The sequence below is a fragment of the Falco biarmicus genome, chromosome 10 (assembly GCF_023638135.1).
Source record: "Falco biarmicus isolate bFalBia1 chromosome 10, bFalBia1.pri, whole genome shotgun sequence".
NCBI classification, from domain to species: domain Eukaryota; kingdom Metazoa; phylum Chordata; class Aves; order Falconiformes; family Falconidae; genus Falco; species Falco biarmicus.
This window is the reverse complement of record NC_079297.1, coordinates 19012605-19032176: the sequence shown is the minus strand read 5'-3', so window position 1 is coordinate 19032176 and position 19572 is coordinate 19012605. Positions and strand designations below refer to the sequence as shown.

General features: G+C 54.4%; 1 protein-coding gene across 1 annotated transcript; it reads right to left on the bottom strand.

Moving 5' to 3' along the window:
• Window positions 1-1473: 1473 nt before the first annotated feature.
• DDB1 (damage specific DNA binding protein 1) lies at window positions 1474-19570 on the bottom strand. Its single transcript, XM_056353455.1, has 27 exons — window positions 19438-19570; window positions 18274-18422; window positions 18046-18162; window positions 16595-16816; window positions 13263-13377; window positions 13053-13150; window positions 10155-10313; window positions 9667-9750; window positions 9377-9493; window positions 8913-9015; window positions 8675-8750; window positions 8492-8600; window positions 8133-8311; window positions 7872-8035; window positions 7672-7779; window positions 7105-7312; window positions 6876-6971; window positions 6511-6622; window positions 5822-5945; window positions 5310-5474; window positions 4805-4899; window positions 4472-4642; window positions 3692-3801; window positions 3320-3489; window positions 2875-2977; window positions 2368-2491; window positions 1474-2217 (listed from the first exon to the last, which is right to left on the bottom strand). The coding sequence occupies exons 1-27, from the start codon at window positions 19496-19498 to the stop codon at window positions 2134-2136; spliced, it is 3423 nt and encodes a 1140-aa protein (XP_056209430.1). The 5' UTR covers window positions 19499-19570; the 3' UTR covers window positions 1474-2133.
• Window positions 19571-19572: the final 2 nt, after the last annotated feature.

The following is a 19572-nucleotide window of genomic DNA, read 5'->3' as shown; positions in this document are numbered from 1 at the left end:
CGGGAGCCCAAGGATGCTTTCGGCACCAACTTTCTTTCGGGATGCTGCCCACCTCTTGCTGCTGCAGGGAGGGAAGAATTTGGGGAAAACCTGTGCTGAGGCAAACCTGCGCAGGATGGGATCAGTGGGATCTGAACAGGGTGGCTTACGGACGGGGCTCGCATGCCAGGGGACATCCAGGCTGGCACAGGTGGGGAGAGTGGACACAGAGCTGGGGAGAGGCCCGGGGTAACACCCAATGCCAGGAGGAGGAGGAGAGGGCAGCAGGGAGCCGGGGCAGCTGCAGCCAGGGCAGCCCCTGGCTTTGGACAATTTACAGCACAGACAAATAGAGAGCAGGAGGGGAATGGTTAAGCTGAATGCTACGCACAGAGAACAGCAGCCCTGCGGGTGGCGACTCACTCCCCCGTGCACCCCGCTGTGTCCGTGAAGGGTGCATGGGCAGATGGGGTAGGTACCCCTAGCGCAATTCCACCTTGCTGGGAGCAGCAGCCCAGACGCTCAACCTACGAGTTACCAGCAGAATTCAGCATCGTTAGCGCTAATTGATGCTCGAGGAGGAGCAGCCCGAGACCCTGCATCCATCAGCCTCACCCAACATCTGCTTCCTGCCAGCCCCAACGCCTGCGGCACGAGCCTCTCCCACGGGAGCAGCAGAGGGTGCCTGGGTCCCCTCATGCCAGCTGAGGAGAAGGTGACGGAGCAGAGGATGAGTCCCCCTGTCACTCACACAGCCGGGCTCGCAGTCACAGGGAGTGAGGACACCGGTAAGGAGCAGCCAGAGTGGGACGATGCAGCAACAACTGGAAAATCAGGCCCCAGGTCCCCAGCTCTGCAGGGACACAGGCTGCCAGCTGCAGGGGACACGAGGCTCACAAGGAAAAGGCCAGGGTGGCTCGAGAAGGGTCTCCAGCTCCCATCCACGCCACTGCTAACGCTGGCCGCTGCCAGAGGCGGGCACCCCTGGGGTCCCAGGAAGGTGGAGAGTGCTGCTGTCACTACACCGTCTCCTCTCCCACCTCTGATCTACTACCACCACACAAGCTGGGCCCAGAAGCTGCCAAAAAGCACAGCTCCTGGGGAGGGGCAATCCGCAGAGATGAGTTTCTTCCAAAGGGAGGTACATGGGCAAACCCTCAAAAATTCAGCACAAGATCTGCCTCCTAACTGGGGCGCTTGGCGATGCTGCTGCCAACCTGTTTGCACTAGGCTGCACCCAGAGGCAGAACTAAAAGTTCTTTCAAGTCAAAAGAAGAGCCCTAAAAATGCATCTGGAAAAAGAGACACACGCCCCAGCACCTGCAGATCGCCCCGCTGAGCCCGCTGCCCCCCACGCTGCTCTTGCCCTTTCAGCGTGGGGAAAACTGCCTTGGCTCGGGCAAGGGGTGCCTCCAGCCAGCCGAGGACACGGCTCTGCACAGCCGGTACCACCCCTGCGGTCATGAGGAGGAGTTCGGCGCCATGAGACAGACCTTTCCTCTTGGACTACTTTATTTGGTAAAACTCAGAAACCAGCAACTGATTGAGCTTCCCAGAACTTCCCTCCCTGAGCGAGCCACAGATCCTGTGGAGGGAGAGGAGCACGCTGTCCCACTCAGCTTCATCACCCACATGTGGAGGAATCCTCCCTCCCCGTGTCCGCACATTTCACCAGCCCCAGACGACTCCTCCAGCCCTCGCCCTCACCCTACAGGCAGCTTCGCTTTCCTCTTCCAGAAAACATGAATCAAAACAGAATCAAAAGTGAAACTGAAAGAAAAAAAAAATAAAATAAAAGAACCAAACAAAAACCAGATACTAAAGACAACAGTGACGAGTGAATCCAGGCAAGGGCACCGCATCAGCCGAGCGCTACCGGTCAGTCACCCGAGAGCGACCAGCAAAGCCCAGTTCTGGGTCAGTAGCCAAGTCCGCAGGATTCCTGAATCCAAGGCAGGCAATGACGTGGTGCCTGACCAACACCCCCCCCAAATCCCTAGCAAGCTGGCTCCCCTCCAGAGGCTCCTTCCCCCATGTCCCCTCAGGCAAGGGCCACCACCGCTGGTGTTCAGCTGGGGTCCCCAAGCTACAGGTGGGGAAAAGACTCCCTTGCTCTACATGGAGGGAGGTGCTAGGGAACGACCCCGAATCCTGCTAATGGATCCGGGTCAGCTCCTCCACAATCTTTATCAGGTCATCTACAGTGGCTTCCCTCTTCATGCCGCTACCGTCGTCAATCTGCAAGGAGAGCAAAAGGCATCAGAGCACGCAATGCCGAAGAACACCCTTACAGGAGGGCACACATTCAGGATTTACTGCAGCCTGGAATCCTGTGCAGGGTCCCTACTGCTAGTTTGGAAGGGTCTAAGCTCACATCACCCATCGCACCTGCAAGTTTGCCACCACCTCCTGCATCTTGGGCCTGCTGATGTCCAGGAAGCTTTCAATCAGGTCACCATCAATGAACCCCGTAGCCGGTTCTGTTTTGCGTTCAGTGTGAAACGACCTCCAGGTGCCACCGTCAAGGAGCCAAATCCACAGGGAGTAACAGCAGCCCCGGACTACGGCAGCAGAGCAGCTGCCCCAGACTGACAGTGCTGTGTCGGGAGGATCACCGAATTTGTGCCACAGTTTTAGGGCTACCACAAAGCCAGACTCATTCTCAAACCCTGTAAGATAGACCCTGCTCTACTGCAGGCACCTTCTGGGAGCACAAAGCCCTGGGAACCTGGAAAACACACTGCCACCCTCTCCAGCTGATGTACGCTCCCCACCAGGGTGTCCCAACAGAGATAAACCTCCACCACCCCACCCTGTGCCTGGCTCGGGCCAAATTCCCAAGCCACCCCCCAGCAGCGAGCGGCGCAGGCTCCTGACCGAACTGCGAAAGGATATAAGGAGTGCTCAATCTTGCCCACGCTCTTGATGACTTTATTCAGCCTGTTCTGCATGTCCAGCAGGAGGTTGTACCAGCTCTCCGACAGTGAGGTCACCAGTCCTGCAAAGGGCAAAATGGAGATGAAGGGTCAGGGCTCACCCCAGGGTGTCCCAGCAGCTCCCAGCAGGCAGGGGTTGGCAGGCTGCCAGGACTGGAGTTGTGCTGGAAACTGGTGCCTGGGAGAGCTGGGACAAGGAAGGAGTTTCAAAGAAAGCCAGAGCACTTTCCTCTCCTGGAAGCAACCCAGGGAGAAAAGCAGGTTTCTGAAGGGAGTACGGCACAGAGCACCACGCGAGCGGGGAACAGAGAAGATTGGAGACATGAGGAAACCCCAGCCCAGGTTCAGCAGAGGGAAGGGGACCTGTCACCCTCCCACTCAGGCTGGGGAACCCCAACCCTTACCAATCATGCCGTTGACTGTGCCGAAGAGAACAGAGCCCTGTGTTGGTGTAGATGTCTCCCCCAGGTTCTGCATGACCAGAGACCCGTGACAGAAGACATTGACAAACTCTCCCAGGTGGGACAGCCCCACCTCCTGCAAGTGCTGGCGCTCCTCATCGGTCGTGGCCGCGCTGAAATCCAAAGCACCCTGGCTCAGTCTGTGCTGCGGTGACATGAAAGCTTCCTCTGCTCCCACCTCACCCCTCCTCAGAGCTGGGCATGCCCCTCCCAGCTTTCCTGCCTGACACACATCCCTCTTGTGGAGGAGAAGGTCCTACCACCCCCATCCCTCCCATCACGCATTGTCACATTCCCCCCTGACAGCCTGCTCACCTGTCCTTCTGGCACACAAACAAATTGAAAGCATTCTCTGCTCCCAAGAAGTTGTCATCGTCCAGGATCTCCACGGCACTCATCCAGTTTGGATTGAAGTCCCGGGCAATCTGGAAGGGGACAAGAGGAGACTCAGTGTGCCCAGATGGCCTGGCCTGTGATCCAGCATCTTCTTCCACCCAACGCTAACATTCAGGAGCAAGGTGGGATCCAGTCTGTCCCTCTGTGCTAGATGAAGCAGCTGAGCGCAAAAGGCACTGAGCACCTTCTGGAAGTGGCCCTGGCCCGAGTGGCACTCTGACAATGCCAGGACACTCCCTGGGCAAGCGCAGGCCAGCCCGTGCCAAAGGCATGCCCAGAGCCACTCTAACACGGTAAGTGCACAGACTGTCTCAGCGCCTGGTCCCTCCCCCAGCTACGCTGCATTTGCTGACAGAGATGCAGTCGCACTAAGCCATTCCAACTACACAACAGGCAGTCCAGATGGCAGCTCCCCACCCTGGCAGGCAGCAAGCACGCACCCAAAGCCTGCTCTTCAAAAGGCTGCTGATACACTGTCCACTTCCCTGGAAGTCCAGATATCTGTCCCTCCAGAAAACACAGGGATCTAGGCGATGCTGCTCTCATTGCAGAGCCCTACATCATTGTCTTCAAAGGGCTGGCAAGGTGGGGTGAGTCAGACTCCTTTTACCACCTTAAACACTGTTCCCAGAGCTACTGGAACAGGCAGCACAGATTCCCGGCATGCCTTTGACCAAGACTATTCGACAGCACTGATACCTCCTCGAAGTTTCCTTCCATGGGCTTGTATGCCAGGAGGAGGACAGACCGCATCAGATCTCCCACAAGGATGAAGTCCCCCTTAGTCTTCAGGTAGAGTGCCATGATGTTGTTGTAATGGTTGCACTCCGTGCGCAGCTCCTTCTCAGCTGTCCACTCGTACAGGCGCACCTGAAGGAAGTGACATGGCTCTGAGCCAGCACGGACACCCACACCAGCCAGGACACACTCCTTGACAGAAGTCAGGGACCTGGCTAACATCCACACAGGTGGAGCAGCTTCCAGCTCTGAAATGTGCTCACAAAACAAGTCAGGGTCTTGCAAGAGCCCTACCGTGCTGTTGATGCTGGCTAACAGCTTCCCATTGAACTCCACCATGGAATACACAGCCCCCTTGACCTCCTTCTCAGCCAGGCTCTGCAGCTTCCCTGGAATAAACCCATGCACAGCCCAGTTATTTGCCCTGTGCTCCCAAGGGTGGCACAATGAGGGGATTCAGATGAGCTGCTCTAAACATTGCTCGCCCTAGAAACTCTCTCAGAGGATCTCTGGGCGAGTAACACAGGAGTGACATGACAGCAAGGGCAGCCACAGAGAAAGCAAATCTCAGAATCCAGTCCTGGTGAGGGATTCTTGGGCTTCTCTAGGAGATGAGGGGAAAGGGAACACACTGTAACAGCCTGCAGCAGAGCAAGAGCCTGCCTGTGGGTAGCTGGCAGCAGGCTCCTTGAGAAAAACTGTCTGCTGCTGGGTCCTGAGCTCTCTTGGGCCCGAGAAGCTCATCTCTGACCTCCCTCAAGCAGCTGGTCTTGGCCATGGAAGAAGACCTTGTTCTTACCATCCGAGTAGTGGAAGACAACGATGCGGCCTTGTTTGGGCTCTGCCTCCTCAGGATACACCATGGCGGTGCCCACAATGAAGTAGGTGTTTGGGTCCTTGCCGAGCTTGCAGGAGACCAGGCTGAGAGCGTACTCGTTTTGCAGAAACTGGTGAGCATGAAGCACTGTGCAAAGAGGGAAAGGCAGAAACGATCAGGTCACCCACAGCCCAGCAGGCAGCACTTCCATGCGTAGGCAAAGCAGCTGAAAACTCAAGACATGCCCAAGGTAGCTGTGTGGAGATCTTCTCTCCCATTCCCCACCACCCCCTTGTGCCATCAAACCCTGCTATGTCTTAAACCTACACCCTGTGGCTGACACTCCTCCAGCAAAAATGCTCTGTCTGAAGGGAACGTGCAAGATGACTGATCTTCACAAGCCTTTGAAGATCGCTAGTCTCAGCCACACGCTGATGGGCTTGTCCTGCGGGAGAAAACTGGCCTAGGGTACGGGCAGCATTTGGGACCGGTACCTTCGAAGGTGTGCTGATCTATGATGAGCAGGTTGTGCACCTCCACCTCCTCTCCAAAGGATGTCTCATGCGGCGCTGTGCTGCTGGAGAACAACTTGCTGGTGCTCACGCTGCTGGACAGGGCCTAGGACACAGGAAGATCGGTCACATCCTCATGCTGCTCCACATGGGCTGAGGCAACCGGGGACCAGGAAAATACATGGGAGAGAAGGCGAAGCAAGGAGCTCCCTAGGCTTGAGCAAAGGGACCCACTCCCTGTTACCAGCAGAGACATGTGACATGCATGGCAGAGGTAGCGCTGCTGAGCAACAGCATTAACAGAAGAGTTTATGCAGTGTTGTAGTTTCCAACAGAGCTATTGCCTGAAGGGCACTTGTGCCTGCATCCCTAGAAGAAGGAACCCACTCAAGACCAGACAGAAGCCTGTACAGAGACTGAAGGAGCAGCACCCAAACCCAAAGGTGATCAGACAGAATGGTAAGCGTGTCGAGGCTGCCAGAGCGCAGCACAGAGAGCCCTTGTCACCACCACACAGATCTTACTACCCCATCTCCTCCCAGGCTGCCACAGGGAGGAGCTTGCACTTGGAGCTTCGGAAGAGAAGACTGTCAAGGAATATCTGCATCATGGTTTGGCCTGAGGAGCTACGGTACCCACAGCCCAGGGACGACCTAGCAGCCACCCCTCACCTGCGTGCTGGCGCTGGGTCTGAGTGCAGTGGTGCCCCCACTGGCATCCTGCACCTCGATACGACTCGAGAGCACGCCGAAACACTGCGATACCTCTTGGTAGCAGATCTTCCTGCGGGACAAACAGAGCTGTGTGGGCAGGAGAGCCAGCACAGGCCACCTCAAGGAGAGCACGGGGGCTCTGGAGACAAGAACAGACAGAGCTGTTCACTTGCCCAGACTGCTCTGAGCACAAGCCACCAATTCACTCTGCGTGTCAACTAAGCCCCCAACGGGAATGCTGACTGTGAAGTCCTCCTCCAACCTTGTCCCATGCCGTAGAGCATGTGCCCTCAAGCTGGGCTCCTTCCCCCTGCTCAGCTCACCTGGGTGATTCATAGAGGGGAACCGTGCGGATGTGCAGCTTCTGGATCTCGTCAATGGTGCCAATTGTCAGGGTGCTGTTGTTGGCCAAGGCCAAACTGTATGGGAAGACAAAAACAGGAGCAATGGCACTTATAAGGTGGATAGCACAGCAAGAACCTCCCTCCCCTCCGCACCCCTCAAAACTGCTGATCCCAAGATCCTATTTGCTGATCCCAGGATCCCACTCACCTGTCGGGATACCCATCTGAGTTGAGAGGACACATGTAGTTCACCTCCTTCAGGTTGACATTGGAGAAGACCAGCTTGTGGTTACTGCTGTAGATGACGGTGGGGCGGTCAGAGCAAGCAAACACGTTGGTGGTGGACAGAGAGCGGAACGTCCTCAGGACGGTGGGCTGGGTCCCAAGGGTCACCTTCTTCCGGTCACTCAGCAAGCCTGCCAAAAAGGAGCACTGGTGTTGGGAGCTGCCACAACGGAGCTCCTGAGAGCAAGGCAGAGCGCAAGCAGCTGCAACACCCTGGGAAGAAATGAGTGTGGGTAAATGCATCCTGCTGTCAGCACAGGGCAGCAAAGCAATGAACGTAACCATCGGTCTCCTTTCTTCAGAGCCCACTGGAGAAATCCACCAACTCCCAGCGCCCACAGCCAGTCCCACCTAAGCATGACCCCGTCACAGTGAGAAAGAAGGAAAAAGAAGATCTCTCCAGAAGGATGAAAGAAAGCACATCAAGCAAGAGGGCACCAGTTCAGCCACCCCCTTCAGCAGCCTGCTCAGTGCTAGGCTCTGTAGTCACCTGTCTCAAGGCTGAGCCCAAAGTAGAAGAGAGCTCCATCCCCTAGGGCACACAGAAGGTAATGGCTGCTCTCAAAGGTCGTCATCAGGATGGAGCGAGGGATAATTTCTGCAGAGAGCAGAAGAGAAGGCTGATGTCACTCGTGACTCAGCCAGGTCAGTGACTGCTGCCACCACCCAGCAGCCCCAGGAGAGCCCTACCTCCTCCCAGCATCTCCTTGTGCAGCAGTTCAAACGAAGGCAGCTTTAGGATGCGGGCAGAGATGTCAGTCCAAAGCCCGATCGCACACAGTGGGGACATGCCATTAGTGTCCCCCAAAGGGGTGATGTCCAGGCAGGCAACTTCATGCTCCATTTCCGTGCAGCTGGCAGGAGGGAGGAAGCAGAGGTGTCAGTCCTGAGCCCAAAGACAGACAGCAGAGGCCAAGAGCCCTCAAGCCAGGACAAGAGATGTGCGCCCACCTGATCTGCCTGAGCTCCTGGGGTCGGATCTCCAGGTAGTACAGGGCTCGTCCCACAGCCACCACTACCTGGTTACTGTTACAAGAAGCCACACTGATGTTCTTCCCGTTGGGCTCTTTCCACTCACTCACCAGGGCTTTGGGCTCCTGACTAACCAGTCTCACAGAGGCAGAGGTGATCTGGAGAGAGAAAACGTCTCTGCTCAGAGCCAGACCACCACCTCCCATTCTGACAACAGCCCAGGGAAGTACTGCAAACCCTGCCCCGATAAGCAGGGCAGATCTTTGCGAGTCCCACAGTCAATAAGGACAGTAGGGTCATCATGAAAGATGTATCTGTTTCCCTAGAACTGGCATTACCTGGATCAATTGCTGATGTGCCACATTGCCGCAGAAGAAAGTCTGCTGATCATCCACAAACCCTGTGAGCTCCGTCTCTTCTACTTCCTCTCCATTTAGCATCAGAACTCTGAAAGGCAACTCCTGTTACGCCATGCTCCAACAGGTGCCTGACAGCCTGGCTCAGCATGAACCCCACCTTACCTGGTTTGGCCCACAAAGGACAGCACCAACGTGTTGTCTGTTTCACGGTGAGAGTCTGACCTCAGGGGCCACAAACCTGCAAGAAAGCGAGGCCACACTTGCTCACAGTGAATATTCCAGAAGCTGGTGGGTGGCAAGGCCCCTGCCCCACACCCAGCCTCAGTCTGTGCACGGTGTGCCCCCACTGGGCCCTCTCACGCTGCGGGTGGTATGAGACAGCACCGAACAGCTCACGCACCTTTAATCCCTGGCAAGTCAATGCTGGCGTGCTCATGAATCCCAATGCCGTTCCGGATGATCCGCAGCGAACCCTCTTTAAATGCACCTGAGCATGTGACCAGCTGGAAGAGAAGCAGGTGGTCTTTACCAACCACTGCCGGGAAGCTTCCCCACTCCTCCTTGCAGCGATGGGTTCAGGGGAAGGTGGGATACCCATCTTCTCAGAGGAAATTTTTTTGGTAGCTGATCCTTCCTAAATGCACAAAGGCAACCCCTTCCTCATGAAGGGGGGTACCCAGGACTTAGCCACCTCACTCATACCACTCTTAGTAGGACCTCAATACCATCCCTGCACCTGGATAAGACTTGGAGATTCTCCCACAAAAGATTTGTAGTCTTTTCCTTCTGTGAACAACCGATGCATCCATCTGGCCGGCCCAGACATTCCCAGCACTGAGAGAAGAAAAGCAGAATCAACATTACCTGCCCCTGGCCTTGTCTTTCCAGGTCTACCACACACATGTCGACGATGGGCCCGAGGTTGGTGAAGGTCTCCATAGCCACAACATAGGAGCCCTGCTCGTTGCTGTCCACGTTGAGCTATGAATAAACACAATCATCAGCTTTCAGCAAGACCAGGCAAGTGGAAAGGGTGTAGGGCAGACAAGAAAGGAAGATTTATCCGCATACACCTCTTAAGGCCATGAAAAAATTAAATATGTACAAACCGCTGTCTGAACACACAACTAAGCCAGAAGACATCTGCCGTGTACCTTCACAAGTTGGGAATCCCCAAGACGAGAGCCGACAAACACAACTCCATTGTCCAGGTAGGTCAAGCACTCTGCAATGGACGTCTGGGAATTGAGAAGACACAGATGAACCACTGCTAGCATGGGAAGAACCCTGCCACGCTCCGCAAGCACCACATCTGAGCTGCAGCCCCATAGGAAGACCTTGCACACATGAGAGGAATTTAATCCCTTTACAAAACCCATGGAGAGTCCAAGCTTCTCCCAGGGACAGCACACAAGCACCAGGCAAAAACCTGAGATGGTGTAAACTTTCAAGTACCACACAGGGAATTTCCCAGCAACAGTCCAGAGCTGCAAGAACTGCAAAACATCACTCCACCCCGGGCTCCAGAAGAGACACTGTTCCTGCGACTCAGTCCTCAGCGAAGCATGTCCAGCCTGCAGAGCCTCCCAGCCCCGCAGCGAGAAGCGACAGGGACAGCACACACAATGGGGCTGAGTCCTACCTCCCCGAGCAGTTCTACACGCAGGTCCTTCAAGGTGACAGTGCCGTCCATCTGTTCCTCCTTCTCCAGGAGCAGCATGAAGAGGCGCCCTTCCATGTCCCCCAGCAAGTATCGGGACCCGTTGGGATCCACACGGTTGTGGCACACAATTGTACTTTGCTGCACACGAAGGAGGGAGGGAATTTTTAGGAACCCATTGAAACAGCCCCAAGCGGGCAGAAGGGAACAACCACACCCACAGCGCACCGGCTGCTAGCTGTAACCCCAGCAGAGTCCATGCCTCCTACACAGAGAGGGCTGGATTCACCCTTCAATAAACCTCACCAGCAAACACAACCAGAACCTGTAGTCAAACAGTCTCATTTTTGTTCACTAGGAACCACCTCACGTTCTTAAACACATTGCTAGCTTGTTCACAGCCCAGGGAAGATGCCATCAGAATGCCTATTTTCCTAAGGCTGGGACTTCCACAGATGCAGAGATGCTAGCCGGGACCTGCAGAGCTCCAGGCCTCGCTCCATCTCCGGACCCAAGCTCTGCAGACACTTCGCTGTGTGGTGGATGCTGCCTAGCCTCCTGTCAACGTATTTGGCTTTGGTTTCAAAATCCTGATCTTGCAGATCTTTATTGTATACAAACAACCTCTCCATCATTTATCAACGGCCCTGGCAAACTGGGGAGGTCCCAGACAACCTGAGGGAGGCCAGCGTGACCCCATCTATAAGGGCAGGAGGAGGATCTGGGAACTACAGTACAGGCTCATCAGCCTGACCTCAGCGCTGGGGGAGGTTACGGAGCAGGTCATCCTGAGCACCATCACACACAGTGTACAGGACAACCAGGGGATCAGGCCCAGCCAGTACAGGGTTATGAAAGGCAGGTCCTGCTTGACCAACCTGATCTCTGTCTACAAGATGACCCACCTAGTGGATGAGGGAAAGTCTGTGCATGTTATCCATTCAGACATTAGTAAAGCCTTTGACTCCGATTCCTACAGCATCTCCTGGAGAAACTGGCGGCTCATGGCTTGGACGGGCGTGCTCTGCGCTGGGTGAAAAGCTGGCTGGGCGGCCAAGCCCAGAGTGGTGGGGAACGGAGTGACATCCAGCTGGTGCTGGTCACAAGTGGTGCTCCCCAGGGCTCAGTGCTGGGGCCAGTCTTGTTTAATACCTTTATCAACAATCTGGATGAGGGCATCAAGCACACCTTCAGTCAGTTTGCAGATGACACCAAGCTGCGGGGAGTGTTAATCTCTTGAGGGCAGTAGGCTCTGCAGGGGGAGCTGGGCAGGCTGGACCGATGGGCCGCAGCCAGTTGTGTGAGGCTCAACAGGGCTCAGTGCCGGGTCTCGCACCTGGGTCACAACAGCCCCACGCAGTGCTACAGGCTTAGGGCAGAGCGGCTGGGAAGCCGCCCATTGGGAAAGGGCCTGGGCGTGCTGCTTGGTGGCTGGCTGGACACGAGCCAGCAGTGTGCCCAGGTGGCCAAGGCGGCCAGCAGCATCCTGGCTTGTATCGGAAACAGTGTGGCCAGCAGGACCAGGGCAGTGACTGTCTCACCTGTGCTCAGCACTGGTGCATCTGCCCCTCGAACCCTGGGTTCAGCTCTGGGCCCCTCACTGCCAGAGGGGCTGAGGCCTGTCCAGAGCTGGGCAGGGGGCTGGGGGTGCTCAGCCTGGAGAGGAGGGGACTCGGGGGGGGACCTGATTGCTCTCTACAGCTGCCTGAAAGAAGGTTGTAGGCAGGTCGGGGTCAGTCTCTTCTCCCAGATAAAAAGCAACAGGACAAGAGGAAACAGCAACTTGTGCCAGGGGAGGTTTAGATTGGACATCAGGAAAAATTATTCACTGGAAGAGTGGTCAAGCACTGGACCAGGCTGCCCAGGGACATGGTGGAATCACCATCCCTGGAGGGATTTAAAAACCACATAGATACGGTGCTTAGTGATATGGCTTAGTGATGGACCTAGCAGCCCTGGGTTAATGGTTGGACTTGATAATCTCAAAGTTCTTTTCAAACCTAAATGATTCTGTGATTCTAAACATCCCACTGGCCTCAAGTACAGGAGCGTCTGCACTCTGCCTGCACGTCAAGGACCATGTCAGCAGAGCGCAGGTGACTCACTCTGCCTGCTCCAATATGAGACTCTCCATCACAGAGCTCCAGCAGTAGTCTGAGAGCCTGCAGGCATTCAGGCAAAATGTTAGTATTTCTTTACCCAAGATCTGCAGTTCTTTTCTAGCCTGTCAATATTTCCAGCTTAAAAGGACCTTTTGATCATAGCTCAAGCCCTGTTTCAGGCTTGCATGGCACCTCAGCCATGCCATTTGTGCTTCCTGCACCATTTAAACATGGGAACTGGCCTGTCCCTGATAAAAACCACATGCTCAACTTGTGTCACAAACCCTTTAAGTCTTTTTTCCTTTTGAACAAGTGCCCCAATCATATACCAGTGTACTCAAGTCTTCAACAGGCTCATTCATTATCTTTTGCTGCCAAGAATGAAACCAGGCTCTGGCCTGGATCCTTGCCCAAAGCATGCACTACCTCCTAATTAATCCTTTTCTCTGGGGCTCAAACAAGATTTCAGCTTTGCTGCACCATTTCTAAGCACTCAACAGAGAGCAGAGCCACACACTGCACTGCCAGCACAGGCTGCCACCAGTACAAGGATCACATACATCCACCAGTCCCCAGAAATACAGACCAGACATCGTGTGGAACACCTCCACTTGCCAAACCTCAGGGAGTAAAATGTTTCTATTAGACTACACCTGGAGACAAAAAGCAGTTTAAATTCTTGAGTACAACTAGCCCAATATCGTACTGGCACTCTGAGAGATGCCAGCGAATGAAGGAATTACACAGGACACATTTCTAGGTCTCAGCAGCCGCTCACCTTGATGATAGGTGGAGCTATAGCTAGGTATTTATCTCCGTTGTGGTAGGTGATAGACTCCTGCCCAATGATGATCGCACCCCCAAAAGGCTCTGGCACTGTGCAGGGGAGAAGACAAACGCCCTATTAGAGAACCTGTGCAGCACGAGTGAGGCAATTCAGCCTTGAGAAAGACACGGGAGGGAAGATCTTTTACAAAGAAGGACCAACCTGCGATGACCATGGAGGCTTCAGCCTCTACGTTCTCCTGTTTCCAAGGGCCTTTGTTAAACTCCTTCTCGCGCAGGGACACCTCGTACGTCTTGACATGGCGACCCTGAGGGTCCTGAAAGAGAAGCCACAAATGACGATGTACACTGATGACAGCCTCACGTGCACGGCACGAGAGGCTCCAGAAGCAGAGCTGACAAGCAGCTTGCGAAGCAAGGAGACTCCACCTCGTTTCCTGCAAGAGCACTGTCACCAGCGAGCTGCTGAGGCTTCCCACCCCCCTTTCTCTCTCCCTCAGACCACATGTGTGCCTGAACATACACATACTGCTGTTCTCCCTAACTTTACCCATATGTAGAACAACCTTTGAATAAATGCCTGTGCCAAAAAAAGACTGAAAAATATTCTTGCATTTTTATACAAGTGATTTTCTGGAACTCGTATTCATCTGACGCAGAGTGCTCTAACAAATCTGGGCACAAGTGACACTACGCAGTATCACCACCGCCTCCAGCTCCAGCAAGTCATTCAGGAATTCAGCTCTGCTGTAGCGGTGCAGGTGCCAGAGCAGCTGAGCTCCCACCTCAGTGCTCCTCAGGCCTTGCAGCCTGGTTTCCTGAGGAAATATAACCTGCTTGTCGAATAATCCCCCAATGGCTCTGCCAGTCCAGTGGGCAATTTCAACTAAACCTGGCAGGCACAGAGGTCTCCAAGGCAGCGAGGCCACGCAGCCCTCACTGAAATATGCAGTGGGTGGGGAAGAGGCCCACAGATCAGCACCCCACTTCAGGAAAAGGTGGTCTACGCTAACTAACACTTGGGAACGTGCATGGGAAAAAGGTGTATGAACACCCAAAGCAGAGAGAAGCCTTTGAACATAACCCACTGACCAATTTAATGTCTCCAAAGCTAAGACAAGGCTCTAAAGCACAGGGAGTCAGGTTTCCTTAGTCATGTCATTCACAGAACTATTTTACTATGCCTTGCCACTTTCCAGATCTGAGCAAAACCATTTTTATTCCTCCCTGTAGCCATCAGCTCTGTAAAGAAACACTTGCAGGAAAGCTGGGCACCTCCCAGCCCGTGCCACTTGGCAAACATCCTCACTGATGGCGCTCCAAAGCTCGAGGTCCTGCTGGGAGTCGGTGGTGCAGCACAGAGGGAAGCGAAGAGCAGCACTGGCTGACAGAGAAGGGGAACCCAGGAGGACAAATAGCTCTGTGGGGAGGAGAAAGCTGAAGTGGGGCTGTTAAAATGGCAGAGGAGTCACTAATGAAACTTGTGACAGTTCTGCACTTTTTTACCCCACACCACAGCAGCGATTTATTTTTATGAACTTCCCCTTTTTGCGGTATCTTCTGTTTCAGAACTACACAAAAATTACCTCAGACACTGCTATTCTACTCAGTCCAAATCCTGTGATAATGATTAATACATTGAGAAGGAATAAAAGCAGCAGCTTGGAAATGTTCCCTTCTCCACACACACGCAAGTCAGAGACCCAGGGACCAAAATAAAGCCAGAGTTTATGCAAGGCCTAACGAGTCAGACAACTTACAGCTCGCTCCTGCTACAAGGATAAAATTCATGCTGAGTGTCAGGCATGGAGCAAGCTATTAATTGCCTCTCTATTTGTACAATACATGTTTATAACAAATGAAGCATTAACAGACTTGCTCTGATTTAACCTGTAAAGGTGTCAGATCTCCAGATAAGACCTTTTTCACTAGCTGTCTACGTGGGATAACCAAGCTTCTGTTTTATGATGCTCTTGAGTACCAAGTGAAAACTGGCACGCTCCTGTCCAGACCCTGACACGGAGTTTAACAATTTGTCCTAATCACCATCCCTCTCTGCCTCAGTTTCCCCAGCATGCAACAGCAACGGTACTAATCAAAGTCACAGGTATGCTCAGCACTTTTCAGAGCAGCACACCACCACTGCTAGGCTTCTTAGTGCCGGGGAAGTCACCCAGGCAGTGAGTCAAAACCAGAAATACACAACAAGCCACCCTCAGGGCATATTTCTAGGACCAAGATTGGCTATGAGCTTCCCTTCTGACACCAGGTTCCAAAGTCAGTGCAGCTGCATGGGATAAAAACACAGTCCCCACGTACACTCCCAAATCCCACAGAAATAAGATGGTCACGTGTTGTGAAAGCACGCATGACAGCCCTCCAGGTCAGGCTCTACAGTGTACGCAAGAGAACACGACTCCCTTCTCCTCTAAGTAGAACAGCAGTGCTTTTTCTAAGAAAACACTGCCTTTTCCTACAACATAGTAACAGCTGAAAATCCTTTGCTTTTTCAGGTAATCAAACCCCTTCCTGTTTTCTTCCTTTTTTGTGCACATTGTTAACTTGTCACACAAGTGCCTGTGACGCGGGCAGGATATGTGACAGCTGGGGACACTTCCCAGCAAGGCTGAAGAGAGCACGCTGTTTGTTCAGGTGACAAGCGAGAGCACCAGCTACCCACAGGGCAGGGGAAGAGCACTGTCCTGGCACGGGGGAATCTGGGCTGCCCTCCCAACCCCCAGTTACATGGTGACAAAGTGATTTCTCCCCTGGGCCTTTACTCAGAACTGTTAGGGGGCTTCAGCAGCACCCGGATAGGGAATAAAGTCACTGCTGCCACATGGTTAGTAGCTCTAATGGTATGAGTTTGCCACTAAGAACTATGCCAAAGCTGAACTGAATTCACAGCAGATCCTATGCGCTGCTGTCCCAGGAACTTTCAGCTAGGTCCAGGCTACCCACAATTTGACAAAGCAAAGATAATCCCTCGCTCAGTCAGCACAGCAAAGGCTCTTTGGTTCAAAATAAGCATTTAGAGAAGGGCCTAAAACACTGCCTCTGTGAGGACCCAGACGATAGGAGAGGTTATGACCCCTCTTTACACTCCTGGGGTGGCATCCCAGATACAAAACAAGACACTTCCCCCCCCCCCCCCCCCCCACGGGGAAGGCTCAAGTCTCACAGCATTGCCTACAGGAAACAACTGGCTCTGGCTCTAATCCACCTGCTCAGCACTTGCTGGAAAGACCCACGCACTCCTGCATGTTTCACAAGGAAATGGTCCTAGCCGGAGCATTGCTTCCTCTCTCCCAGAAATGGAAAAAAGCATCAGAGAGGAACACGGACTTTCCTCAGCTACACAATAAGCCTGCAGGATCCACAACTGTCTCTCGGGTCTGTTCAAAGCATTGCCTTCCACTGGCCGCAGGACACTGCTGCTGCTCCAAGCCCTCTAGAAGACCTTTAGAGACACTGGCTGGCGCACCAGCCACCTCCAGCATCCTCCACCCAAGTCACCAACCGAGAACAAGGTACCTGGTAGACAAAGCAGATGGTTGGAGCCTGACAGCCATAGAGAAACTTCACATCGATGACTTGGAGCTCTTCCAGGCGGATGTTAAAAGCCTTTAACTCCTTGTTCTCCCGGTCCAGGGGAATGACCTTGAAAAGGCCATCATAGAGCCGCAGGCCGATCATCCGGCACTCTGGGTCAATGATGCCAATTATGCCAGTCTCTGAGGGACGGCCAATGCGATCCTGAGCAAGAGATCCACAGAGAGGGGAAAGAGAGCAATTAGCACCAGAAAAAAAATCCCCATGCGCGACTCCAGATTAGTAGGTACAAGAGTAACCACCCCTCAGCTGAGAAACAACTCCTTGCACACCTCCCAACAGGCTTTAAAATACCATCTGGCAAGCCAAAGGCAATTCAGGCATCTCCTGCCTAAAGCAGACGGTCCTTTCCACCAGAGAGCCTGGCAGAGCTCCCACAGCACACACCTCTCTCCCAGGATCCAGGCACTCCCGGAACAGACCCACAACTCGTTTCCCAATACTAACTCCACTGAATGACCTCAGAGAAGCCACATTGCTGTCCTGTGCCTCTGCTTTCTACCACTGACAGAGAACGATGTTACACTGCCATGAAATGCTTTGATATCCATGACCAAAAATCACCCTCCAGAAATCCACCCCATTATCAGCCTCCACAGCCTCCGCACCATTACCCGGCAGGGGCTGATATCAGCATCTCTGTATGTCATGAGGCAGAACCGTGGCACGGGAAGATTAAGCACTTTTCCCCAAACACACTAATATGTTACCTACACCTCCTGCCCCTAACTCCCTGCTCAGCTTCACAACAGTAACTCAGCAGAAGCTCAGTGCCTGGAAACAGACGGAAGATATTTTGGCTTGACAGCTGACGGAAATTGTTTGGCTAAAGACTAACAAAAAAGCCAAAGAGTCAGGACATGTGGATTTCTGACCTGCTCAGAAGGCATGATTTTAATCCACACAGAACAATGGAGAACATCTCCAATTATTATCAACGTCGTATAGCCACAATGGTAAGGGTAACTTCAACAGTCATGATCCTGCTATGCAGCGTGTAGAGACCAGCCACGAAATGCCAGAAGAGTCATTTCCCAGGGAAAATTGTACCTTATGCCGAGTTTTGAGAACTAATTCTCTTTGAGAGCTAATTCTCTTTAGAGTAGGAGGATCTCAAATTATCCTTATTCTGCAAACTCCCCTGAGAACACAGTTACAGCTATGTCCTCAATCCCTGAGCCTGACTCACTACAGGCAAAAACCTCTGGAAATACCAGCGGCAGCAGGTGAACCATACCAGAGCCAGCGGTAGGCAAAGAATCGTACATAACCAGGCAGAAACCCATCACCTAGGCGCAGCCTCATCACTGGAAATGTAAAACCATCACTGAGGAAGGGAATCTGCCCCTTTCAGGTGCTGCTGCTTCACTCACCTGCACGTTGCCATGGGCACGGGTTATAATATCAATGCTGTCCCCGTTCTGCTTGTACTCAAGGATGCAGGCGTTATACTTGGCTGTCAGGATGAACAACAAATCCTTGCTCTCCCCCTGCCAAAGAGAGACAGCGTGCCTTCAGCAGGGTGGCAGAGCCAGTGGTACCCACGCGCCCATGCCTGCCCTCCCCAGCTGTGAGCAGCCCCCTCCCCGCAGCACACCCACCTTGGGGCGGAAGAGTTCCATGACGGCAGTCTTGCCGTACATCCCCACCTCCTTGACGGGCCGCAGCCCCTCCGCTGTCACCACATAGATCTCCAGTCGTGTATTCTTGGCGATCAGCAGGTTCAAATCCTCTGCTGAGGTGAAGTGTCCTGGAAAACAGAGAGAAGAAATCACTGCTGAGCCCCAAAGAAGTAACAAGGCAGCACTGTGAGGTGCCCTCACCGAACAACCTGCAGCAGTCTGCCGATCCTGGGAAGCCTGGCCTGCACCCCCCCAACCTCAGACTGAGCGCCAGCCTCCCTGCAGCACCCCCCAGCCATAGCACCACAAAACCCCAGCACCTTCCTCCCACAGCACCCAGCGCCCTCAGGAACCACCTTTCCTGTACTTTGATTTCTCATCTTTCCCCAGGGAACTCTATTCCCAGGGGCCCCTCCCACCGTATCCCCTCTCCAGCGTACGCTGCAACAGCCTAAACCACCGCGCAATACAGCAAGACACAGACATCACCACCAGCTCTCCCCACAGCACCCCAACCCTCTGCTGCTCTCTAACCCCTCCCCAGGAACCCCACTTCATCCCCACGCACTAAACCCCCACTGAGCTCTCAGAAACCTCAAACCTGGCCCAGATCCCCCTGAGACACCCCACTACACCCCCAGCACAACCCCAGTGCCCCGCACCACTTCCATAAACCTAAACGCACCCGCAGTACCCCACAGCACCGCCCCCGGGAAACTCACGACACCCTCACCTCCCTCAGTGCCCCACAGCACCCCAACAAACCTGAAAGCCCCCCCGGCTACTTCTGGTGCCCCACACGCCTACTAACCTTGGGGCACCCCAGGCCCCTCAGTGTTCCCGCAACGCCCCCAGATCCCCTCCACACCTCAGCACACCCCAAGGCACGACAGTGCCCCCAAGTACCCCCACGGACCCCAGGGAACCCCCACACCCCGCCGGGGCCGCAGCACCCCCGCAGCTCCCCAGTCGCCCACTGAGCCTCAGGAACCTCAATGTCCCTCCAGCCCCTCAGTGGCCCCCAGCACCTCCTCGCCCACCAAGCCCCCCGTGCCTCAAGAACCCCGCCACCACCCCCACGGCCGCACAGGTCCCGCCGCGCCCGTTAGGCCGGGGGTCCTGGCGCCGCCTCGCCGGCGGTACCGGTGACGCAGCCGTTCACGGCCGTCGGCTTTTGCGCCGTCACGACGTAGTTGTAGGACATGGCGGCGACAGGCAGAGCCGGTAAGGCGGGACGGGAGCGGGACGGAGCCGGAGCAGGACGCGGCGCGTACCGGG

Coding starts and splice junctions, on each gene's coding strand:
- DDB1 (XM_056353455.1), bottom strand. CDS start 19,498: ATGTCCTACAACTACGTCGTGACGGCGCAAAAGCCGACGGCCGTGAAC. Junction 9,016..9,376: donor AAAGACAAGGCCAGGGGCAG/GTAATGTTGATT, acceptor CTTCTCTTCCAG/CTGGTCACATGCTCAGGTGC. Junction 8,751..8,912: donor TGACTTGCCAGGGATTAAAG/GTGCGTGAGCTG, acceptor GCTTTCTTGCAG/GTTTGTGGCCCCTGAGGTCA.